General features: G+C 33.2%; 1 protein-coding gene across 3 annotated transcripts in view; it reads left to right on the forward strand.

Moving 5' to 3' along the window:
* Nucleotides 1-27467, forward strand: part of LOC117170640 (97 kDa heat shock protein) — a 189867-nt gene that overhangs the window by 123472 nt on the left and 38928 nt on the right. For all 3 annotated transcript variants that reach the window (XM_033357548.1, XM_033357545.1, XM_033357547.1), the window contains one exon: nucleotides 7337-7459. In XM_033357548.1, coding sequence (XP_033213439.1) covers nucleotides 7337-7459 — 123 coding nt within the window. The remainder of the gene's footprint in view (nucleotides 1-7336; nucleotides 7460-27467) is intronic.

Consider the following 27467-nt stretch of genomic DNA (forward strand, 5'->3'; position numbering starts at 1 on the left):
CATCGCCCCTTTTACGGAGTAATTCAGCATGGTTTCGCAGACGTTGCTGCGAAAAGTGCGATAGCTCCGGGTGTTTCTCGCACCACAGAGCATGCAGCCGTGTAATGTAACCCCGTTCACGGGCCACACTCGCATCGTAGCAGTCTAGCAAGTCGCGATTCAGTCGCTCCGTCCACCCGAAGGTCACGAGATCCCGCTGATCCATCGCATTGAATCCATTTTCATTGGCTTCCCCAGCTCTAGATTGGTCGGCATTGTTGGCCGACCCATTGTCGGGAGCCCTGCCCGTTCTGTTGTTTTGAACCGCACTTACTACAACTATGTTTGGTGTTGTCATTGTTGTTCCCACGAGAAGCCATCCTTGTAGAGCCCCGCATGCAAGGATAAGGCTGCTTACTCTGAGAGGTCGCCTGGTATCCCAGAGTCACCGTTCTAGACATCTCACCCAGGTGCTATTCAGCTTTCGGCACGGTTTTCACACCTCCGCTTGGTGGTTAATTCCTTCGGGACCACCCCTGGACAATTGTCCGCGACTGCCTATTTATTTTTGTAACCATATTCAGCAGAAACCCTTGGTACAGGGACCCTCTATCCGCAACCTGAGGACGCGTTCGGTGGCTTTGTCATAGGCCCTTCGGTTTGATTCTAGAGGAATCAAAACCAAACCGAATATATATATATTAAATATAATTCGTGAGACAAATTTTTCACACCATTTTACAATCTTTACGTAACAAGGTAGCAGAATCCATACGGATCATGTATGTAACCAACTTTACTATAGATCTTAAATGTCACCTAATTACGTAACAAATCGTATATGATTATGACGGAACGGTTATATTACAATATTACATAGCTTTTACTGATGTGCATTGTGTACAAAATAAGCAGCTACACCATAACTTCCTAACAGTGGATTTAAGTAATGCTGCAAGCAATGGTAATAAATATCCCACTAGACCAATATTAATAATTTTGAGTAAAAAAAAGGAACAAGATACAGTGCTCAAAAGGTCGATTTCATGAATAATTGACATTTTTTATAAGCTATTTTTCATTTACTCGTTAGGGTGAGATGATGAACTCCCAACGGCAGAGACTTGATGTTCTTACTACCTGACTGCATCGTTACAAGAAAAGTAGTGCAAGAAGGCAACAAAATCGAAACTTTCAGACCGATGAAAGAAGGTTCTATCGTGAACTGAGTGTAAAGCAAAATAACTTGCAAGACAACGAAGTGACTCATTTGGAAGACATGACTAACTATTGGCCGAGTGTTCGGGGGAAAACGAGCAGAAACAATTTAGGTGCTGCGTGATTTCAGCTAGAGAAGACAAGGCCAGGCTTTATGCTCCAGGGTACTACAAATGTTGTCTAAAAAACCAGACGCTCAAAATCCATCTGAATTTCGACCGATGGCCTGTTTTCCAATAATTTATAAATGTCTTACAGCTATTATTGCAGATAAGGTATATTCTCATTGCGACGAGAATGACATCCTTACAGAAGAACAAAAAGGATGTTTTAAAAACTCACGAGGCAGTAAAGATCTAATGACCATAGAGGCTGTTGCAGAAAAATCAATAACTGTTTATAACTTCATCGATATCACGTCCTAATTGGTAAACAGTGGACAATCAACGAATATATCGGATGTGATTTCCTTATTTTCGTCAAATCTTCTTATTTCCCCCGTCTTCAGAGTACTTTGTTCTGTGAAGCTTAACGATAAAGTTAAAAACAATTTTTTTTCACTTCTTATTTTAAGGACGGGGGTTTAAATCATTCTTTTATTTAAATCAGGATTGATATTTTCTTATCGGAGGGCTTCCCCCCTCGAACCCTCCGGCGGGGGCTTCGCCCCGTGCACCCCCAACAGGGTTTCACCCTACACCCTCGCCCCCCTTCTCACACCACCTTTGACGGAACTTACTGCATTTTCATGATCTTGTTGTAAAAAGTATCGTGCGTGTCTTGCGGGAAGCCCTTTTCGTGACTCGTGCACAGTTTTTGGACTCATCTTCGATTCGGGGCACATTCGGTGTCCTCACCTACGACTCGTCCTAAAAACATTGCACTCGTCACGAAAAGACCGTCGCCTCCCACTTTATACGCAATATACTATTATTCAGCATACGATAGTGAAGGATTCAACGACTGACTGTCGTCATCACACGACTCAGATTGATTCTAAAGAGTTCTTTTAATTCGACAAATAAAATCATGACAATCAACACTTATCTTCTTCGATTATGTGGACATATCAACAAATCCATCGCTCACATTATTGATGGCTGTCTCGTGATGGCTCAGAGAGAATACACGCACAGACATAATTTTGTGTTGGGCATTATACGTCAACAACTTACCCAAAGCCTAGGACTCATAACAGAATAAATTCCTTTCTATACTTATATTCCAATATCCGTTTTAGAAAACGAAGATTATATCTTATCTTGGGATGTTACTATCCTGACAAATCATCACATATGAGCCAATCGACCTGACATCGTGATGCGAGAAAAAAAATGTGGAAGAGTCTACATCATCGACATTGCTTGTTCACTTAACCGAAATGTACAATCAAACTATAAAACTAAGATCCATAAGTGTCGTTAGCTAAGGTATGAAGTGAAGATCATATGGAGGAATGTGAAGTATGGATCTATTCATCCTATTGTGATTTCGGCTACAGGTGATGGGCACGCAAGATGCACTGAACACCTTGAACCTTTAGGAGTCAGTAGGGTACTGGCAGCAGCTCAGAAGGCGGTTTTATTAAATACCTGTCGCATTGTAAAAAACTTTTTCGACCACCAGGAGGCAAGTGACTAAAAACCTTTTGATTAGCAGATGGTAGCTCTAAGAAAGTATCCTAAGGTGACTGTTTCACCTTCAACTCTTGCGACCACTGTATGACAACTGTAATAGTCCGTGGGTATGAAGAAAAAGCAGGTTCACTCGAGAACGAGTTCAAACAAATATAATAATTATAACAATACAGAAGTTCTCGCATTGGCGTTGTGGTAGTGCTTGACCTTTCCTGTCATACCTTTGACGGCTTTGTTGGCTGTAGCATTGCTATTAGTTGCGTTTCCCATGCCATCATACAGAGAACTCAGAGAAAAGAGACTAAGAGGAACATCAAAACCCATAATTTATCGTGGAGAGCCTTTGAAATATTTTGACACGCTTATCGCTTGCAGAGGATCGTTAGGGCGGCCATAGAACCAACGCTGGGGGCCACAGTATCGAGATTGTAGTGATGGTGAGCTGTGAGTATATTAGGCAGACCTCACTAATAAAACATCTGGACAGCAAGAACAGCTGCGTCAAACGGTAAACAGTGGCACATCAACTGTGCCTGCTGAGGAAGCTTTGTCTAGCGTGAGTAATTTGAAGCCAGCCATCTAAACAGAAATGCCGTGGGAGAGCATCAAGAGGGATACCACAAAGAGGAATTTGGTGCTTCTCTATTATACAAGTGCGAAGTTTGAAACATTATATTAAATTATTTTATGACATCCTCATATCATTGAGTACATGACTTAGTACGTGGCTGATGATGAAAAACTGGTTTTCCGCAGAAAAAGTTAACAAAAATAATAATCCATGCATATTATACATTTGCGTGTTATACAATAAAGAAAATTAATATAATAAACGTAATAATTGTTTCGTTACATATAATATGAAAATCTTTCTTTCTTAAAGTTTCTTGATGAATAGTTAATCAATATTAATTGGCGATTTGTTCGTTTATCCCTTAAATTTTAAGGTCTTACAGCCTTGAGTTTTTATTTAAATAGAAAAAATACTTCCATACTTTCCTTCTTTCTAAAAAAGTATTTGAAAACTTGCTGGAACTATTTTCAAAATGGTATTTTTGTAGCTAAGTTTCAGCTATAGAATTAATTTTTTTAAACAAGATTTTTCCTCTCTTTAAAGCACAGTATTTCAAAGAAAATTATTTTAATTTAGACTGGTTAAATGAATTAACTATTTCATTTGTGGCTCACACCAGTGGTAGCGTGTTTATTCTATGATGTTATTGAGATGACGCGTTTCGGTACAGATCTATACCCTTATCAAATCCTAGTTTTTTTCTAACAAAAATTTGTCGGAGCTGGAAAAACACGATATTTTTTAAATATTGTACATTGTAGTGTTATAAATGCCCTAACCATGACGTAGCGAAAAAACCTAACATCCAAAGAAACAATATATTTACCTCGTTTTGGAAACTGAAAATAGTTGAAAGTATTATATAAATAACAGTGTTGATTATAATGTCAAAAGGAATTTATTCATATTCATATTAAAATAATATATACTTTTGAAAAGGTTTTTTTTTAAATATATATAATTTGGAGTAACGCTATAACTTCTAAAAAGATTTTGAACGTTTTTAAATATGATGAAATTTATGTAGAATAAATTTGTATTTGCATTAAAAATAATTTTATACAATTATAAAAAGATATTGTTTATAATCTTAGGAGTAAATCCTGGATTATTTTTAATTGTTTAGTCACATTTTAAGAAGGTAATTAGAGACGGACAAGTGACACTGTTAGGTTAAAATTTTATAATAGTATTTGGAGGTTATGTAATAAGTCATGTGGTACTTTTAATCTTTTTTCTTCATTTGGTTCAATATTAAAAATTTTAATGTCTTTAATATTAAAATTAAAGTTGTGAGAGTATAAAGTAGCATATTTTGCTAAGCAGTGCTATCTTTATTTTTTACTATGGGTCTTTCATGTCTATCTGTTGATCTTTAATGTTAGGAAAAAGAATGTTATTAAAAGTATTTTCAACAGAAATAGCAATTCGAACATTACTTTTTTGGTGAAAATTCTGAAAAGAATTTCATCAAACCCATTAATAAATGGCAGATCTATGGGTTATCCATTCTTTAATAAGGTATTTTTAACAATGTCAATTTTCATTGTGAAATCTACTATCTCACAATTTTATCGCTCTGTCGACCAACCCAAAATGACATCAATTTTATTACACATCGGACGATGCTAAGCAAAGTTAAAAAAACGTCCTGACCATGCAGGTTTTCCAAACCAGTTAGTTATAATTTTATTGTTCACTATTTCCAGTGTTAAGTTTAAAAAATTAATTTCCATTTCTTTTGCTAATTCAATAGTGAATTTTAATTTTTCGTTTATTGATTTACATTTTTCAAGCAAATCATCTACTTTATTTTTTGGAAGGGAAATTAATGTATCATTGATATATCAGTAGAAGAAAGTAATTTTAAGGCTTAAATATTTAACATTTCTTTTTCGAGGCTTTCCATTACTATGTTTGCAGTTGCTGCAGAAATGGTCGATCCCATAGGAAGTCAAAAAATTTGTTTCTAAAAAGCATTATTGAATTTGCAATAAGAAAATTCTAGACATAAGCTGAGAACTGCATTAAGGGCATGTGATACTTACAGTTAACCCGGCTTTTTTCCATAAAAATGAAAATTTAAAAAAACTGAATTCGGAGATGCTATAAAATACCATAACGGACGTCCCCGGACTCTTTTTTGAGGGATATAATAACAAAACAAAAAAATATTGTGCTAAATAAAAATTGTATGCATATACATTATTTTGAGGTTACGTCGTTTTTCTTCTCTGCCTTTCCGATAATCTGAAAATTATTTATGAAATAAACTTTTTTGATTGCCTGCAAACAGAGTTAATTCCGGGAGATTGGTTGCTATGTTTATTTGTAAGTCCAACGTTTTCGCCCAAAAATATTGTGTAGTTTGGAAGCAATGTTCATGTGAATTGTGACACACATAACCTCGAAATATACACGCACGTTGTTAGCAGTATCACAAATTTTTTAATAAAAAACACAAAAAAGTGTGTGGGAACGTCCGTTAGCATGTTCGCTATCATTTCCCAGATTTTTAAGGCAAAATATTTCTTATCCTAGGAAAAAATCCAGGGGAATCTGACACTGAAAAAATCGATACTATTTCCTAAGCGCTATGCAAATTAATCACATTTTGCTAAATTAAAACTTTTTTTTAATTAACCCACAAAAAAGTGCTAACGTCCGTCAGCATGTTCACTATAATTTCCCAAATTGTTAAGACAAAATATTTATTATTCTAGAAAAAAAGCCGGGGGACCCTAAAACTGGTAAAATTGACAATTTTCGAAGTATCACATGCCCTTAAAGCCTCATATATTTTTTTAAGTATCCCTCCTACTCCAAATCCTCTAGTTTTTAATATTTAAAACTTTCGAACCGATCATATTTTTTCCCAAGAAAAAAGAATGATCACACAAAAAATTTTTTTTTTAATTTCCAGTTTTGCATAACATACAAATTTATTTTCTCACGGAAATTTAGAACTTTTAACATTAAAAAGCATGTGTTAATTATTTGTTAAAATATTTATGTTTCAGGGGGGGGGGGGGGCTTTATTATGAAAACATATTTATTTCTTAGTGCGATTTGAAGTGGGTGTTCTCAATGTGGAAGCATTGCCTTTGTAGAAGACCCTGATTTTGTTTGCAATCGTTTAATATTTATACCGGACATTTTTTATTTAAATTTTTAATTCGTGTATTTTGGGATCGGAACATTTAAATTATCCTGAAATGATAATTTTTCTATTATGTCTGAAAGCAGACTTTTTTTTCAGTTTGGATCTTTGTCCACTATCTCATAATTTCTGTAAAGAATATGTTTTTCAATACGAAATACGGTTTTGCGTGATCTTTCTAAATATATTTTTAAATATTCTTGATTTTCAAAAATTTTGGTAAATGAAGGTTAAAAAAAGAATTCATAATGCAGGGAATATAATCTTAATGTTTCAAAATGGGGCAAAACAGAAAATTTACACAGTATGCCTGAGTATCTGTAGGACTCGTCGATTATATAATTAATCCACATAAATTCCAAACCATCAACTCGTTTTTTTACTCGATACATATCACGCCGATGAAAAGAATTGGTTTACTCGATCATTTGCATATGTATGCGTGGACTGTCTACATACCACGCGACATTCTCCATTCGCGGCTATTCTCTCTCCCCCCCCCCTCTCGTTCTCATAAATCGCACAAATCTTCAAGCAATTTTATTACGTTGTAGGAATGGGTATAACGGCTGGGACTTAAATTTCACAATGTTTTGGTAAGGATCCATATCATGAGCGAGGAGTTTAAATTAGCTTTTTAAAATAAATTAAAACTTTACAAAGAAATTTAGTTACTATCTGTACCATTAAACTTATATCTAAATTGTAATTGTGGTTATAATGGCCATTTTATCCACAGTATTTATTAAAAAACATAAATTGTTTTAGTGTGATGAAAAGGAAGATGCAAAGGGAAAGAAAAAAGTTTCAGTACGTACACTTGAGCTGCCTGTTGAAGTTCACAGCAATGGATTTTCCCAACGAGATCTCGATGCAGCAGTTGAGAAAGAGGTACATATTTAGTTTGTGTGTGTAATGACTAGCTTTTTACCGATTATTTTATTTAATTGAATTTTTAAGTTAATTTACGTTCAACTTGAACTTTTGCCTAAAGGGCGCCAGGTAGTTTGATCAAGAAACTGCTTAAGGCCATGTGATGAGTGGGTCACGTAACCAGATTCCTACCTTACCGCCACTTTTTTTTATTTTCTAACTTATCTTCACACGAAACGCCACATCGAGATGAAAATTTGGGATACTAAAGAAGAAGCACTGCGAATGGTGGGCCTGGTCCTTAATTTGCATAATTATGTAAAAAGTTTTTTGATGTAAATAATTTGTTTGGCTTTTTTCATAATGATTGAAATTTAGATCCAGGCCCACCTTTCTTAGTGCTTCTTATGCAATATCGCAAATTTTCAACTCGATGTGGCGCTTCTTGTGAAAGTAAGTTGGGAAATAAAAAAGTGGCGAAAAGATAGAATCTGGTCACGTGACCCACTCGTCACATGGCCTTAAGAGCATTTGATACAGCTAATTACCTATATCACCGACCTCACTTTATCAGTTCACTGAATATTTTTTTGAACATAAGAACTTTTTTTTGCAAATAAAATATCGAGTTGAAACTTCGGAAAATGTATTAGAGTACAATAAAGTACGTTTAGGTACTTGATTTGGGTAGGAGCTTCATTAAAAATTATTTGCGACTAAATTAAAACTGGGAGAATTTGTCTCATCTTTTTTTTAGACCTCGACAATTTTTGAACGTTCGAACTCTTTTTATCCATAAAATATCGGCCTCAAACTTTGAGATTAGCAAACTTTGCATTTCTCAAAGTTCTAGGCCGATATTTTATGCGTAAAAAAAGTTCGAACTTTCAAAAAATGTATACGTTCAGTAAAAAGATGAGAAAAGTACTCCCAGTTTTAATTTAACCGGAAATCATTTTCAGCAAACTTCCTATCCAAATGAAGTACCTAAACGTACTTTATTGTACTCTAATACATTTTCCAAAGTTTCAGCTCGATATTTTATTTACATTGTAAAAAATATGTTTTACAATTGCACTTCAAAGTGTAAATTTACACACATAAAACTTCACTTCAGACGCATTAAAATTACAAATTAGAAAGCAAATTTCCACATTTTGTGTAGAATGACGTCTCTTACAGGTTTAATTCTATGACTTTGCATGAATTCATACTACGTGTTGGAAATCACTGCGTTGAGAGTGTGTAAAAAAAGGACTCACGCTGTACATAGCAAAAGTCCCCAGACTGGTAAAATTACAGACTGCGCATAAATTTCTATTTTTTAACGAAAATGTCTCCACTTTATAGTGATTTTATAATCGTCGGTATAATATTCCACACTTGTGTAATTTTCGCGATACAGCTTTTTTTCGGTCTTTTTTCGCGTGTTATAAGCGAAGCGTATATTTTAGTTTTTGAACTTTATTGCTCACTTTCGGCGAAAGCATGAATGCGAGTGACTGATTTTAAATTATAAATTTTCTGCCATATACGCTTGCGTAATTATAAATATATTCTTAATATGATCTTAATGATCTAGGTATTTGGGGGTAGGTTGTACAAAAAAGGTTCTTAGGTTCAATCAAATATTCATTGAACTGATAAAGTGAGGTCGGTAATATAGGTTGTTGGCTGTGTCACATACCCTTAAAAGTAATATAATTTATTTCTATGACCTCTGAAAATTCATTTAATTTATTTGCTCCACCGCTCCGGCAGAATAGTGAGGTAAGTAGTAACGCAGAAGGAGGATAGGTTTAAAACAATTAAACATAGAATATGCATTTTGCTCGTAAACAATTGTATAATTAAGGGGGAATCCCGTGTAGCTGGTTCAAAACATCTATTTTTTTCCTCAAACGACAGCTTGGCATCCCAAAAACATACAGTGAAAATCCCAAAGCCTCCGCTGAGCTCCTTATTGTTGAAACAGCGCACTGCCAGTCGAGCCATGATCCAACCCACACAAGGTCTAGCCACGCGCAAGTAAAAAAAATCGCCGCTGATCAGCAATACCGAAAACATATGATTTTGGAAATAAATCAGCTTCACGAAGAAGTGGGCTTAATGTATGCCCCCGGAATGATCGAGTCACGATTGGAACCCGTAAAACAATTGTCACTGTGTAAATCTTTAAACACGTTTTTCTCGGTTTTACATTTTTCAAAATTGCCCGACTCATAGCTCAAAAAGTATTTTAACCATCGACTTGAACTTGCGTATACAGACTGCTGAAATGTTTAATTTGTCGGTGAACCACTTCAAGTTGAAAAAAAACTGGTTTCAACAATTTTTTTAAAAACATATTCAAACATATTTTTGGGTAAATATCGGATTTTTTTCAAATGGCCGCCATTTTGTGAAATATTAATATCTTTCGAAATTTTTGTTGTTCACCGACTAACTAAGGATCTAAACTTTAAAAATCTTTTTGAATTGTTTTATTTTAGATTCATGTGTGAGAGACTAGAAATCGGACAAATTAACCTATCGAATTGATTGATTGACTACTCGAAATTTCGGAAAGTAACTTCTGATGGTTACTTTAATATTTCTCACAAGCGGGGGTCCATGCTGGCCCAAAAAGAAATTTTAATGGGATCGATACACTCATTCTAATGACAACCGAAATTTGCTAAACAAGACTGCTGACCTTGAGCGAGGTCAGCAACTAATAAATTTCAACGGCGTGTGTCTACCAGTTCAACACACGACGTTGAAACAAGTTAAAATTTAACCCTACCGCGGAGAGAACTAAAGGGACCTACCTGGTAGCTATCCTGATCTGGTACTTGCCCTGATCACAACGAGGGTTGAATAACAAATGAATCAGAGTGGCGTCTACGATCTTTGTCTCGCGTGAGAGTCAGGACACCACTCGTGTCAGAAGACTGTGACTAAAAAGAGTGATAGTGAGAGAAGCAGACAGAGGAAGCGAGACAGCTGCCAGTTCGGTTCCACACAGCGTAGTGGGACATAGTCGAGATCTAAGTTTCGCGGCGCGGTACTGGTCCTGCGCTATTTGCGCATGTTCAGAGGGGTGCACTGGCTCCTGTTAACGCGAAGGTTCTCCGCGGCCCCTTGATCCTGTGTTTCGCAGCACTATTGGGCAAGCGGGAATCTCGTCCACGGCGCATTTTCTGGGAAACCCCGCAGAATCTGACAGCTCTATTGTTTTCAGTGGCATGCCCATCCCATGTATTCCTTTATGCCAACGTGAAAAGAAAGTAGTGGTACAGGCGAAATTAGGAAACTTATACGATCAATCAGTTTTATCAAACATTAGCAATTAAGGTTGAAATACAATAAGAAGAATTTTACAACTTTTACTAGAGTTTTCTTAAATCCTAGCCGTAGAACTCTTATATTCTCGGTTAGTATTGTGACTATTCGTATTTTGGTCGATTCGTTATTCTAACCTCCTTTCCAAAGTGAAGTGATAGTTGTAATAATTTAGTTTTATTGTTTTTGTTCGGGGTAACGTAATACCTCGTCCCAACTCCCTGTTACATACGAGCTTCGGTCAACTGGAGCGAAGACCAGACAGGCACCTCCATCTTTCTTTTTTTCTCAGCTTCATAAAAAAAATAATTGGTTGAAATTGGTTAATTGCCAGACCTCGGGTTCTTTACGCCCTCATATACCGTTGTATCCAAGAAAAAAATAGAGTATGACATGATATTTAATCGCAGACTTGTTCCGAGGAGTCACCTGGAATCAGTTGTTCCGATCTACATCCAGACTACAGTGGTATATTCTACTTTCTACTAGCTTTGTTTTAATTAATAAATAAATCAGCTCCTTAATAGATAACTTAACTAATCTTACAATTCATGAATCTCTGAGATACTTAGTTTACTACGGTGAGCCAAGAGATTTCTTATTATAATTCACTTACGCTGCTGCTTATTTGATTTAATTTAAGATAATGACTACAGAGTAATTTAAGTTAAATCACGCAAAATAATAATGCAAAGGATTATCAAATAATAAATTGTTATTCGTGGGGTATCGCCCATAGTTAGAATAGGAGCGAGTACGGAGTCTTACGCGACTACCATCGCCCGAATCTGGGTGACTAGCAATGTCTCCCAGCCCCAATCAAAATTAAGATCAGACTCCTTACGAGCCTCCACTCCGTCTTCATAATGTTCCTCTTCAGCCTCCGAATCGCTGGGGTCGAACATTATCCGGTCCAGTTCCTCTAACTCCTCCGGATCAGTTGGTTCGTCCTCCTGATCCTCTACGTATTTTTAAAGGTGGGAGGCATGATACCGCCCCGTAAATCTTCCTTTTGGCGACGCCAGTTTGTTAAGGTTGGGTGAAATTACCTCTACCACAACAAAAGGGACAATAAAATTTGGGGTCAGTTTGGTCGCCACATAAGTTTCTTTCTTCGAGAAAACATGATTAAGGTTTTTGATCTTGTTGTAGGCGAATCGGAACTCGTTCAAGTGGAGATCCCAGTTTCTGTGATCCTGATCAATAAATGCCCGGATCATGGTATTTGCGAACTCTATTACTTCTCTCCATAGAATCAGCCTGAGAATGACATAGGGGTGTTAGTGAACGGTGGATGCCGTACCCCGCAGCCACGTCCTTCGCCGCGTCATTGTTAAATTCGGTGCTACTGTCCGATTGGGGCACCTCAGATATTCCCCACGTTGTCGCTATTAATTCCAGGAAAGCTTTACTAATGCTTTCCGCATTAACCCGTCTCAGGTATGCCAGTTCTATTTATTTGGAGAATAGATACTGGAAGACCTGCAGTTACTCATGGCCCGCCTTACTCTGAAGGAAGGGCCCCACGACAACTGTTGATACGACTGTCTATGGCTCCTGAGCTATACGCCGAGTCATAGGCCCTTGTGATTTGTCTTGCTTAGGCTTATTGTGCTGGCATGTCTTGCAATTCATATCGAAAGACGTGAAGTCCTTGCACATTGCAGGCGAATTATAGCGAATTGCAGCATGATGATAGGTCTTATCCCTATCCAAGGGGCCGGCTTCAGGCATGCAATGGACTTCGTTCACCAGATCTGACTGAAGATTTTTCAGAATCAGCAGTTTCCAATCATCATAGTCGTCCATGTTATTCTCCAATAGCGGATTGTTCCGATACGTAAGGAGCTCCCTTTTACCACTTTCTAACCATGGTACTTCTCGGGTAACTTTAACACAGCAGAAATAAGGGTCTGTCTTGGAATAAAAGAAGTGGCCTTGACGCCGCAAAAGTAGCCCATCTAGTTTCACACTTTCTCCAACCATGATCGGAGCCACCACAATTGAAAGAAGGTTGTTCGACCTTTGGATGGCCTCTCCTTCCTGGAGATGGACTCGCTCTAGTGGAGCCAAGCTTTCGTTCCCTAAATTTATAATATTTAAAATATCAAACTTTGAAAAAAATATCGATGAAAAATTAAATAAATTAAAAAAATGAAAAATTCGTCACCTTACTTGAAAGTTTTTAAATGATTTACGTATTTCAATTTATACCTTGCAAATAGGTTTCTTTTGTAAAAAGGATATACAGAATTGATTATTTCAGATATAAAATTGAATGAATATTTTTTCAGACATTTCGGTACTATTATATATTTGTTTTAATTTTTTACTTCGGACGTTTGACCAGAATAAATAAAACAATATGACCGTCGAATGGGTGGCTAGAAAATATCTCACAATACATTTTTTCGATGATAAAATTCACTCAAGAATATTTCACGTATATTAAAAAAGATACAAAGTTTCCTTTGAGAAATTATTTAAAGTCAATGATATCTAAAAGGTTAGAAGAAATGTATAAAATATTGATGCTAGAATTGCATAAGAATTTGTCTAAAATTTCTTACGATGTGGACAACTGGACGTCGATTGCTGCCAAATTAAATTATGGTAATAATGGTATAATTAAATATAAAAATATGCCAAAATATAATAATACTAAAAAATACAATTCCTTGACAGTTTAAAATTCCCGAATTGGAAGATTGACGGATAATAAAATTCGTGAATAATAAAATTCCCGAAGAATAATATTCCTGAACAGTTTATAATATTACCGAATTACCGAATTACCGAATTGAAATTGATCTGACAAACATGCAAAATGTATCTCATGTTCAAATGTTAAGACCATTATTTCTAAAAATGAAATACAGTAAGCAGTTCAGGTGCAAATTAGATTATTGTTGCGTTACTTTAAAAGTAAAAAAATTAGCACCAGGAATTGGCATGAAGATACGATGGAATTCAACAGATCTCATGAGAGGCAATGGACTGAAGCTGAAAGATCCTTTGAAGTTGCTGTGTGACACTAACAACGAACTTCAAAACCTTGCTTTATCTGATTCACACTGGATGTTCTGTGCAGCACTTTTTCATGACACGAAACACAAAGTTGAAACCTTTCATGAAACGGAGTGGGGCAAGGAAATGGCGAATGAATAGATTTGCAACTTGAAAGAGGTATATAAAAAAGGATATTACATTCCGGATGTGCATGATCATACTGCAAATCAGGATTGTAACCCCGAAAATTCCGAAGCCGAATATAGCGACTGTGTTGTTTATTTGCACTCATTTTATTTAAAAAATCGAAGCGTTTTTAAATAAAACAACGTCCTTGCAGTAAAAAACGACAGGAGTTTTGGAAACAAGAGATCGATTGACTACTGCAGTGAAGATACAGCTGTTGCAGATACTGACATACTTAGGTGTTGGAAGCGACTTTCTTATCAGTAGAAAGACTCTTCTCCCGTTCATCATTAACTATAAGAAAACACAGAAACAAGCTAGGAAAAGACTGTTCGTGAACTTATGTGCATGAATAATTGTACAAATCCGAAGAATCTTTGTGCATTTAAATGCATACAAAAGCGTAGAAATTAATTCAAAAAAGCGGTCCAAATTTATAAATAAAATAATGATAAATAGTTCAAATAAAACATCTAAAAATAATATGTAATTACTTTTATGTAACTTTCAAATATATTTTTTTACAATATGAAATTATTTAAAAATGTTTAAATTATTAATTTAATCAGTAATTATAATATTATTACGTACATGTATGCGCATAAATAAAATATTTTATGTGACATGGGATTCTAGGTTAAACTACTGTTTCTTTTCGCATGAACGAGAAAATCGTTTGACCGAGAGTCTGAGGTTATCCAAAGACAGCGACAACACGTAGGATGGGATCTCATTGTCCCGTTTGTCCGAAATTGTAAAACAAAATATCATCGCAATAAAAAAATAGGAAAATCAAAGTTTCAAAATTCAATATACCATAAAATCAATTCAAATTATACAAATCAAGTATACGTAACTCTCTCATTCACGTTAATCAGATAAAATTCAAATCATTTCAATTATCCTGGCGGAACACTCAAATCCAGGTAATTACAATTGTAGAAGGTGAATCTGGGTTTATTGTTGTTCAATATCGCCACGATAACCGTGAATTGAATATTGGATTATTTATTCAGGTTGCATTGATTTTATGTCAATGTTGCTGCAATGCAACCCTGGTGTTGTCTGTGTACTCTTTAGGCGTCAAAAATCGTAAATAAAAATTTTCTAAACGATCAATAATCATTATGGTTTAATTAATTTTAATAATAAATAATGAAATTAATCCACCAAAATTAGGTTATACGTAGCTAAGGCTGCATTGAGGTTATGTTATTTATACATCAATGCAACCCTACTTTTTATTTGTTTTTTTATCCTTAAGACATCGAAAAGGATAGCCAAACAATTCATAAATCACCGAAATTCATTATTATTAAATTAGGCTGTTCACCCCTACACATCAAAAGGATAAAGGAACAAGTATTGGCATGTTTGTCTCATAATTGAAAATGATTGAAATGGCATTCTCAATCATTTATTTTCATTTTGCAATTCAGTTTTTATTCTTTCCAATAATGGTTGGATTTTAATTTTTTTTAATTTGCATAAATTCTCAATCTATTTTGCTTGATTTAATTGGTCAACTTTGCTTCACGACCTTGACTCACCGTTCAACTCAAACATGTTATGACTCATGTTCTATTTAACATTCCCAGTCACCTCAAACTTCAAATAAAATTTTCAAGATTGGAACTTTACTTGTTTTAATTAATTTAATGTTCAAAATCTTGTTTTTCGACTAACCTCAATTTCTGCGTTTCTGTCGGAAGTTTATTTTCTAAAAAGTTACTGTATTTATCACCGTTTAAAGCACCGTCAGTAAAGTACGGACCGATAAGTTGTTCTTTAATAACTCCACACCAAAAGTTCACGGACCAGGGACATTGCCATGAAGTTCGTGATGCAGTGAAATATAAAAGGGATGATACTTATTACGGTTTAATATCCTCAAAACGCTACTTTGAGACATTCCGGAATCACGACTTGGTTGTCGAGTACTAACGTGGGGGTCAGTGGTGAATTTTCTTGACCACCTGGTAAAAAGAAACGCGTGACCGTAAACTGTCTGGAAAACGTTAAGCATGAAGAATTAAAGAATGCTCGTTATTCCTACCACTTTCTCCATAAATGAGAAACATTTCAATTTTCTGTTGTACATATAAAACCTCCATTGTATAAGTAACGAAGTAAATTAAGGTGGGGGTACAAAGACATATAATCAAATGTACACGTACGTACGTAGCAGAAACAAACCACCAAAATCAAATAATCTAATAAATTATCTATGGTATGGGACTCAGGAAAGTTTAGTCTAAAATGCTTTGCAAATTTTCGTCGAGTATCATTTGTTTTGAGACCAGGGAAAGACGTATTGTGCAATGTAGATAAGACTATTATCAGGCTTTTTGAGAAGCACCCCTACGTCAAAAAGGCTACAGGTGGTACAAGGCCGTTTGAGATCTGTCAGCTATGGATAGAGGGGCACGTTGCTGAAATCGTTCTGGAAACCGGAGCACATTAATACGTGACTGGCATGGGAGAACGTAAATATCCAACGGCGATTGGTTGAACGTACTGTTATGCATCCGGTTAAGGTCCATATGTTTGGTTGTTTCTTCAAGCTGGCTTTTGACGCAATGCACGTGATGTTTAGAATCTATCAGACGGCTTTGATGAAGTCTGCAAAGAAATATTTTGAACAAAAAAATAGAGAATGGTTACTTCAAGAAGACAATAACCCTTAACACCGTAACCTCCTGTGCAGCCAGTGGCAAGAGGCAAATATGACGGGTCGAGAATAAAAGCGGTGTAGAATGAGTTGTATAGGAGAAGCGGTATAAGTTTTCGTGTCTACGCAAGAAAGCCTTTTAAAATGCCTGGAGCTGAAACTGAATGAATGAGCGTCAGCGTAGAAGAGAAACTGAAATTATTTCGCGGGTAAAAACAGTTTAGGACTTCAACCCGCTTTTGCTCCCAGTCTGAACTTAATCGGCCTTTACTCCCAGTCCCAAGCTTAACACGTATTTGCTCGCGCCGTAGGACCGTAGTTTTTTTTTTAATTTGATGTCCCGTTTTGGTATTGTGTTGTTACAGTATTCATGTTCCGTTTCTGTCAGATTTGCATTATAAATTTCGTTATCTTTGATTAAGGAATTTTAGTTTTTGGTTCGAAAAAAGAGAAACCTACAGGAGAACTATCGCAGGTCTCAGTAATGAGGATAGAAATAGACGTATAAATGGTTACAGACACAAAAACAGGATACTCAAACGATTAATAAAGGAACGTAAAGATAAAGTTAGAGCAGAAAAAGAGAAGAAAATAAAGACGACTTTGAAGGAAGCAAGAAACTGTTTTATACAAAAATGAAGGGACAAAAAATACAGAATTTGTCAACATGAGAAATAGTAATGGGGAAATCCTATATGATGCAGACGGAATACAGAGGCTTTCAGAGACTGTTTTAGGGGACAATTCGGAGATGAAGCTATAGGACACCACAACTGCGATGTTGAACACGATGCGTTAAAAAACTCGATTGAAAAAATCTGTCACTGAGGTTAGAGATATAATTAAGAACTTGAAAAACGGTAGGGCTGCCGGGGTAGACTATATTAGCGCTGAATTGCTTAAACATGGTGGCGAGTACATACCATATAGACTGTGCGAATTGATAAATTTATCTTCTGAGATGAAAGACGTCCCAGACCATTGGAAAAAAACGATGATCGTACCAGTATACAAAAGAAAGGGAGATAAAAGCGACTGCAATTATTACAGAGGATTAGCTTATTAAGTACCGTAAGTAAAATATACTCAAAATACTTATTCTTAGGGTAATGAAAATAACAGAAGCAAAGATTTTGGAAGTCCAATGTGGGTTTATGCCAGGAAGGTCATGTACGGATTAAATATTTAACTTAAGGCAAATTACAGAAAAAAGTTTCAGAGTAGGAAAAAAAGTTTTCTGTGCATTTGTTGACCTAGAAAAAGCTTTCGACAAGGTAGATAGAAGTAAACTTTGGGAAGTCCTAAAAGAGTATTGAGTCAAAGGATGGCTCCTACGAACTATAAAAACAATATATACGGGTAGCAAAGCAAGTGTAAGGGTAAATGGGAATGTGAGTGACTGTTTCGATATCATTCAAGGAGATAGGCAGGTATAAGTTATGTCTTCATTGTTATTTATATTATTTATGGACAAGTGTTTAGGAATAGCTCTTTTCGACGAAGGGGGTGTGGATCTCGCGACAATAAGGGTCAATCGAAGACTTACAAAGAATGTTGAATAAACTGAATGCAAGCAATTAGAGCATGGGCCTCAAAATTAACACAAATAAAACAAAAACTATGGTGTTCGAAGAAAAGAGTGAGAAAACACTATGCAATATTGTATTAAATGATGAGATAATTGAAAAAATTGAGAAGTTCGTATACCTTGGTAGCTTATTTACTAGGGACGGGAAGATGGATAAGGAGTTAGATAGACGCATAAACGAAGGTAAAAAGGTTATTGGTAGAGCAGGGGCGCTTAGCACAAGCATAAATATATCAAATAAAGCTAAAACGGCAATACAAAACTCTATATTTGTACCAACTGTACTATACGGTAGCGAGACATGGACTTATCAAGAAAAAGATGAGTAAAGTTAAGGAAATTGTCATGAGATTCATGCGCATAATCTTCGGGAAAACTCTCATGGACAAAGTAAGTAACGACATAATTCTCAAAGAATGTGGTGCAGAGGAGACGTTAGTAGACACATGGGAAAGAAATCAGTTTAGATGGTTCGGGCATGTTGAGATAATGCCAAATGAACGACTAACGAAGCAAGTGCATGAAAAAATGCATGGATATAAAAGAAGCTAGAAAAGTATGTCAGGACAGAAAAACATGGCGACAAATAGTAAAGAGTGTCAGTAGAGTGAATGACGCCTAAAACAAAAGACCTTTGATACTAATGGACCCAAGTGGGGAACCTTACATGACGACTTTGTGTGAATCTTCACTTGCGGTGATTGCTAGAGAGATTGATCAGCAACCTGGGTCGGAACAGTATTGCGGAACGAATGTGTTATTTAAATAAATATCACGAAAATTCTGGATCAATCAAAAATTTTATATCCCTTCCTCACATTACTCCCTACCCCACCGAGTGAGTCACGCCTACCCCGAAAGGGAAATGGCTTAATGGTGTAATAATAATATTAACATATTAACATCAAGCCTAAAGTTTGTATAATACTGTTATGTATTTGAAAAGGGCATTGGCGAGTTTGTACATTTTTTTGTAGTTTACAATTACTGCATCAATTTATTGTAAAAGCTTTTAATTGTATCATTAGATATAATAATATCAATAATAATATTTTCAATCTGAAGAATTCTTGAAAATGAAACCAAGAATCTATAACGAAAAAATGTGGACAACCAGCATGGTGGTTCGGTGGTTTTCCAAATTTTATCGTTATATTCTTGGTTTTATTTTCAGAATTTCTTCACATTATCTTGATTATTGAACGTTGAATTGGATTTTAAATTTGATTTGAAGCTCATTTAAATTTCTTAAATTTTAATATTTTTGTAGTTACAAATATATTTATAATAATGATTTGTTATTATTATAATTATTGATCATTTATTGTTACAATGAATATTTATTATTTATTATTATATACTATAATTTAGTATATGTATTATTATAATTATGGATAATTATAGTTAAACATCCTCTCAAAAGATTTCAATCATCGTATTAAGTTAACTTGTAACAGCCTCATCTCAACCGTCACTTGACTTAGTCCGTGACTTTGATGAAAAACCGGATTCACTGTAAAAAAAAGTTTTTTAAAATTATTATAATAATTTACATATGTACATTTATATTTAAAATTAATCATTAATAATAATTATTGTTGTTATATTATAATATTATAATACCAATATTTATATCAAGTATAAATTCCTTGAAATACATTAAAATATTATAGGATTGAATACAATATAATGAAATATCATGATATTTCCTGAAATCTTGGAAAATTTGTTAAAATAACTTGAGTGCTTTTTTAATTCCTTAAAATGATTGAAATCCTCAGAAATCTGCTCAAATCTTTTGGGATATTTTAAAATAGCCAGTGTACAACATTATAGGTACTGTAAAATCGTTCTATATCTTTATAAATTCTAGCAAATTCTTCAAACCACTATGATATTTTTTTTTTAATACCATGAAATCATTTAAATCTTCAAAAAATCCTTGAAAGTTTTTTAATTCTTGAAAATACCTTGACAGCTTTTAAGATCTCTTCAAATGAATAAATGACTAAAATCAACTAAAAATTCCTTGAAATCTTTTTAAAATACTCTAAAATGTTTCAAATGTCTTGACCTTTTTAAAACTCTTGAAAATTATTACGAATTAAAAAAAAAATATCCTAATATCTTTCATAACATTTGTAATCACTTGAATTGATTGAAATATTCTTAGATTACTATAATATAAGTTATTTAATATCCTGTAAAATCTTTTGAAACTTTTAGAATTTTTTTAAATCGTTTGATAATTTGTTGTAATTTTTTAAATAGTTGAAAATGGATTTTTAAAATTATTCTAAAATATTCCAAATTCTTTTCTATCTTGATATCGTACAAAGTTACCGAAATTCTTATGAATAAATTATTTTAAATCTATCGAAATATCACAGAATCCCGCAATATTACGTAAAATCTGATATTTTCTGAAATCCTGGAAATTTTATTAAAAACCTTAAGACTTGAAAATCACTTACAATTTAAAATTATTGTATTTCTCAGAAATCTTCTGGAATCTCTTGGAAAATTATAACATATATTTGTCTATATTATCATAATACCGTTTTACTGATATTATCATTAAACATTTTCAATCTTATAAAATCGTTTCATATTATACAAAATTCTATTCAGTTGTTTTAAACCCCATGAAAATTTGTTTAAATCATCTGAAATAATTTGAATCTTTCAATTTTACTTGATAAAGTCTTAATCTCTTGAAAAAGCCTTGGAATCTCTTTAAATACCCTAAAATATTTTACGTTATTTGATGTCAGTTTAAGTGATTGATATCATTGAAATATTTTGAAAATCATTAAAACTTTTCAAAACTCTTGGTCTTTTAAATCCTATAAAATTGCTGAGTTCTTGTGAATAAATTCTTTGAAAGCCATTGAAACATTATAAAATTCTGTAAAACTACATGAAATCGGATATTTTCTGAAATACTTGAGAATTTATTAAAGTACACTGAGCGCTTTGATATTCCTTTAAAATCATTGAAATTCTCTGAAACCTTCTAAAATCCATGGTAGTAATTTAAAATGTCCTAACACTTTATAGATTACATAAAGTCGTTCGATATCCTCCAAAATTCACCTCTGTTAGCAGAAATTATATCTTTATTGGTTAAAAATGCAACTATTTGATTGAAAATTCAACAATTTGGTTGAAAAGTCATAAATTTTGTTAGAGAATTCTTTTATTTAATTGAAATTTTTATTATTTCGTAGAATAGTGACAATTGAACATTTTAAATTAGTATTTTTTTAAAAATAAATAACACGCTCAGAGTTAAGGCGAACTAAAAAAACATGTGCAAAAGCGAAGTAAAAACACGCGAGAGCAAAAACGACCTAAGAATTGGCGAGAGGCAAAACGACACAAGAATGAAGGGAGAAGCTTCCCCCTACTTTGCTGGTGCGAAGACTAACCTCTGTCAAGCCTAAAATGCATGAACACGAATCCGAACTCGCCCGAACTCATGAATGACGATCTAATCAGCTGCTTCTGAAAGTTATTCTGGTTTTAAAATCCAGAGTTACCATAGAATCATCAGGTTTGTTGCGAAGAGGAAAATATCATTTACTATATGTAAATATATATAAGGGACAAGTTTTCAGGGCCTAAAATGTTTCAAATTTTTTGCTCCACATCTTAGTCATAGTTTTAGTATAAAATTAGTTTTTAACAAATAAAAAAGGAATTTCAACAAAATTGTTCAATTTTCAACTTTAGAAACGAATTGTAAGCCAAAACAATAAGTATTAAACGAGAAATGGACTAGTTAAATTTTCTGATGAAAAAAATGGATTTTTAACAAAATAGTTCAATTTTCAACCAAAGAAATTAATTTTTAGGTAAAAAAAAAAATGTTGAACGATAAATAGAACAGTTAAATTTGAATTTCAGAAGATTATTTTTGAATTTAAAAAGCAATCGTATTTACAACAAAATAGTGCAATTTTCAAACACAGAAATGAATTAACGGACAAAAAGTCTAATGTTCTTATCTTGATCGATATTGTGTAGATTTTCTGCCTTCATGGTTTGGAGGGTTGGTCTACTGTCGCTAAGGTACAATCTCTGATAATATAGCAGATAAATTTAAAAACAAAAATTTTGCTCAGAAAAATAGTTTAATTTCTAACAAAATAGATGAACCTTCAACCATGTAATTGAATTTCCTACTAAAATGATACATTTTTGACGAAAAATAGAATGTTTAATCTTTATCCAAACAAATCATATTCAATCAACAGAAAAGAAGATTCAATAAAAACATGTATTTTTAACGAAAGAAGTGAGTTCTCAATTTAAATATATGAACTTTAAACAAGAAGAATTTTTTACCAAAAAACATAAATTTTTAACTGAGAAGGGTTAATGATCTTGCGAAAAAACAACACATTTTTTAATTGAAAAAATACATTTTCAACCGAAAACGATACAGTTAAAGGTTTTAATTCTAAAAATTAATTTTCAACAAAATATAAGAATTTTCAAAAAGAACAAATATATTATTTTTAACCAAAACAAATGCTTTTTCAAACAAGAATAATTTAAAACAAAAAATCATAAACTTTTCACTGAAAACAGTCCATTTTCAAGCAAAAAAAAATTAACACAATAGTTCAATCTTTAACGAAAAAATCTATAAATTTTTAACTAGAAAAGAGAAATTTTTATGAAAAAATGATAACACTTAAAATTTCAGTTAAAAAAATGTTTTCAAACAAAAAAAAAAATGGATTTTTTTAATGAAGGAGTTAAATTATCAAGCAAAAGAATGAATTTTTCACTCAAATAAATAAATTTTCTGCTAAAAGAGAAGAAATTTCAACTGGAAAAAGATAAATTGTAAAATAGAAGAGTTAATGATGGGAGGAGATAAATGGAAGTTGGTGGGGGTTTACGTGAACAGCGATATGCAGGAGAAAACAGAGGAGATGAAAGAAATGATTGAAAAAAATAAAGAAGAGATTAGGCTGATAATAAGTGGGGATTTCAATGTGAGAACAGGAGACAGAGGAGGAAGGGAATGGGGAGAAGACAGAAGAAGAAAATCCAAAGATAAGGTACTAAATGGGAAGGGGACAAAGTTGATAAAGAGCTTGGAGGAGTCGGGATGGTATATCTCAAACGGAAATATAGAAGGAGATGAAGGAGAATATACACGCTTAGGAGGTGAAAGGGGAACGGTAATTGATTATATGATAGTTGATGATGAGGTAAGAAAGAAGGTTAAGAAACTAGAGCTAGGTGATTATATTGATTCGGATCACTTTCCCTTAATAGTGACATTAGAGGGACAAAGAAGCAATAGAAATATGAATAAAAGGGGAGATAATGTAAAAAGTGTAGGATAAGGGAATTTGTCAAGACAAGGAAAAGAACAGTTTAGAGAATAGTTCAGAGATATCAAAATGGGAGTGGGAAATATCGACGAGGAGATGGAAAAAATAAAAGGAGAAATAAAGAGGATTATAGTGCATAAACAAAAATGAAGTTAGTAAAGAGGGAAATAGAAGTGGGTGGGATGAGGGTTGTTAGAGAGAAAAAAACGAGGTCAGAAAGGAATTAAGAAAGTGGAGAAAAGAAAAAAGTAATAGGGAAGAATATATGAAAAAAAGAAAGAGTATACTGAGTTGTGTTATCAAAAGAAAAAGGAAGAGAATAAAAGGTTTGAGGAAGAGGCGAAGAAGGCTAGGACGGAAGAAGAGCTATGGAAGGTGGTAGTAGAGAAAGAAAAAGAGTAAACTAAGATATTGAAATGGTAGAATGAAAGAAATATTTTTTGGTTTTGCTAGGAGGAGTAGAGAGAAAAGTTATAAAAGGAGGAAAATATGGTAGAGAAAGAGATTTATTTTTGGTCTACATTTTACTTTTTTCAGTTGAAAATGCATTTCTTCTCCTGAAAGTTAAACTCTTTTGTCGAAAATTAAATTTTTTATCTGAAAACGTAACTTCCATTTTTGTTTAAATACTAATTTTTTAGTTTGAATAGTTGTAATTGATTTTTTTAGTTCAGTCTTTTAGTATTCTAACTTTTTTCTATTTCTATCTTTTTTATGCTTTTTCTGAAATTTACTTTCGCCGTTTTCGTTTTTGCTTTTTAGCTTCCTTAGGGCCGGTTTCACCAACCTCAGTTAAATCATTGGTTAACTGACAGTGGGTTAAATGTAATGCCATAGTTAAGCGCCGATTATCCTGTCGCGCGTTCCACCACGTTTTTGGAGGTCCCGGTTGTCTAACCAGATAGTCGTTTCGAAATAACTCCTATTTTACTTTTAACCATTCGCATGATTGGCTACTTGTCGGTCGAGTGAAAAGCAAAGCAATATGGCCGTGCGCGCCAAATCCAAATAAAGTTCACTCCACGCTCGTGTGCACAGTAACCTAAAAAAAATGAATTTGTATGTGTTTTTTTGTTCCTGTTATATTTCTGTTTTTTCGTGTTATCTGTGATAAGATGGAAGAAAATAAAGTGAGATCGTCTAATTTTCTCCCTAATGCTCCTTCGATTTGATTCAGCAAATCATTTACACAAGCTTTTCTTAAGCGAAATCTCGTTTGAAAATCAACGTCGTCGAAATTATCAAAAAATTCACTCTTTCTTTGAAAATTCGCAGTGTTCCGCGGATAAATTCAAAAATGTCTTCTTCCACTTCGTCATCAGACGACCTCACAACTTCTTCCAAAAACTCCATATTTCACAACGACACTGCACTTTTTAGGTTAAAGGACGATTAAATCGCCCTAACCTCGGTCTTTCATTCTGAATAGTACAAAACAACAAACGAATATAACCATACTTTTTCCGATTGCCAAGAATAGAAATCATTGCAAGAACATTCAATCAAATTTTTGGCACCTCCTATTATCTATTAAATAAATTATAGTTAAATCTTACTTATTTTTTATTAATAATTTTAACATTTTCTTGAAAGTTCTTGGCAGCCTGGAAACAAGGCTGACTTTTGTCATTTCAGAAGACATAAATTATTGTTTAGCATAAGATGAATACATCAAAAAAACGTCTACACCATTAAAAAAAAACAATTTGCTATTTATCTCGACTCTCTTATTACTTTGTTGTTATAAATTAATTTTTTAAACTAAATAATGTATCCGTTTTTCGTTGAAAATTGATCTATTTTATTCAAAATTCGTTTTTTTGATCGTTACAAACTTGATTTTTTAAATTTTGAATTTAGGTTTTCGGTAGGAAATTATTGGTTTGAACATTAAATTATTTGTTTTCAAATTCAATTTTTTGCTTGAAAATTTTAATATTTTGTTAAAACTTTGTTTTTTTGTGAGTAATAATTTTTTTTGTAATGTTTGAAAATTTCCCTTTTTTGTTTTAAATTCGATTTTTTTCATTGTTCAAAATAAAGTTTTTAAACTCAAAATTAAAACTGTTCCATTTTTTGTTGAAATTGAAACTTTTTTAATAGAAAAGTAATTTCTTTGTTTGAAAATTGAACTATTTTGTTCAAAATTGAATTTTTTATTCAAACATTTAACTAGTCCATTTTTGATTAAATATTTTTGCATTAAATTAAAATTCATTTCTAAAATTGAAAATTTAGCAATTTTGTTAGAAAGTTTTCTTTTCGAAAAATTATATGTTTACTTAAAAATTCATCTTCTTAGGTAGAAAATTATTCTTGTCATTTGAAAATCCATCCATTTTATTCATAAATTCATGTCTGGTTAAAAATTCGTATTTTTTGGTTTGAAAATTAATTTTTTCAACTGGAAACTTAAGTATAAACTAAAATTTGCGGTCAAAAAGGTATTTATAGTTATGTTATGCCTTTAAATCTTGTGCCCTATATAGATTTACATACAGTAAATGATATTTTCCTCTTCGCAACAAATCTGATGATTTTATGGTAGCTCAGGATTTTAAAACCAGAATAAATTTGAGGAGCAGCTGATTAGATCGTCATTCATCAGGTCGGGTGAGCTCGGATTCGTTTTCGCGCATTTTCGGCTTGACACGAGGTTGGTCTTCGCACCTGCAAAGTGGGGGGAAGCTTCTCACTTCATTCTTGTGTCGTTTTGCCTCTCGCCAATTCTTCGGTCGTTTTTGCTTTCGCGTGTTTTTACTTCGCTTTTGCACCCGTTTTTTTTTTAGTTTGCTTTTTCTCTGAGCGTGTCAAATATCATCTGTTTAAAGAGAAGTTCTACCTTTCTGGGATACAAACGCAACTGTTATGTTGAAAATTTGGCTATGTTGTTAAGAAGTCATACTTTTGGGTTGAATCTCTTACTATTAATTTACTTTTTGTTTAAAATTTATATTTTAGCATTGAAAACTTAACTGAAATCTTTTCTGGTTGCAAGTTCAAAAAAAAAATGTTTTTCAAAATAAAAATTCATCTGCTTTGGTGCTAATTTCATTTTTCCTGGATAAAAATGCAATACTTTTTGGTATAGAATTCAACCAATTTGATAAAAATTCATCCCTTTTGATTAAAAAAATCATTTTTTTTTAAATGAAAATTCAATTTTTTTCGTAGAAAAAGTTAAGATTGTGTTTTCAACTATTTTGTTTGAAAAATTCGGCTGAATCACTTTGTTAAGGAATCATTTTTTCCTTGAAGATTTATATTTTTAGTTCAAAACTTATCTCTTAGGTTGAAAGTTAAACTATTTTGTTAAAAAATTATTATTTTTTTATGTTGAAAATTTAACTTTTTAGTCCAAAAGCCTTTTTTCTGTTAAAAATTAATTTTTTAACGGCAAATTCGTCTTTCGGTTTGAAAGTTTAACAATTTAGATGAACTTCATTTATTTCTTAAGTGAAAACCCGTCTTTTTTAATTAAAAATTATTTTTTTTTATAAATTTCATCTTTTTTCATTGAAATATAAACTTTTTGTTTGGGAATTTATCGTTTGAGGATAAAAATTGAACTATTTTGTTCAAAATTTAATTATTCAGTTGAAAAGTCATTTTTAATAGTAAAAAAGATTTTTTGTTTGTTTAAAATAAATTAATAAATTAGACAAATTTTAATTTGTATCTGAAACATTGTTTTATTCCGTTTATAAAATATTCTATGTTAAAAATATTACACGATTAAAATGCTGGTATTTGAATATTAATGATCAAGGAAAATGAAAAAATAAGGAAAAATCAGGGGATTTTGAAACTGAAGTTGAGGAACCCTGTCTTAATCTACTAACAATGAATGACAAAAAATTCTTAAAACTAAAAATTACGTGCATATAGAAGGGG

Source organism: Belonocnema kinseyi, chromosome 4, assembly GCF_010883055.1.
Source record: "Belonocnema kinseyi isolate 2016_QV_RU_SX_M_011 chromosome 4, B_treatae_v1, whole genome shotgun sequence".
NCBI classification, from domain to species: domain Eukaryota; kingdom Metazoa; phylum Arthropoda; class Insecta; order Hymenoptera; family Cynipidae; genus Belonocnema; species Belonocnema kinseyi.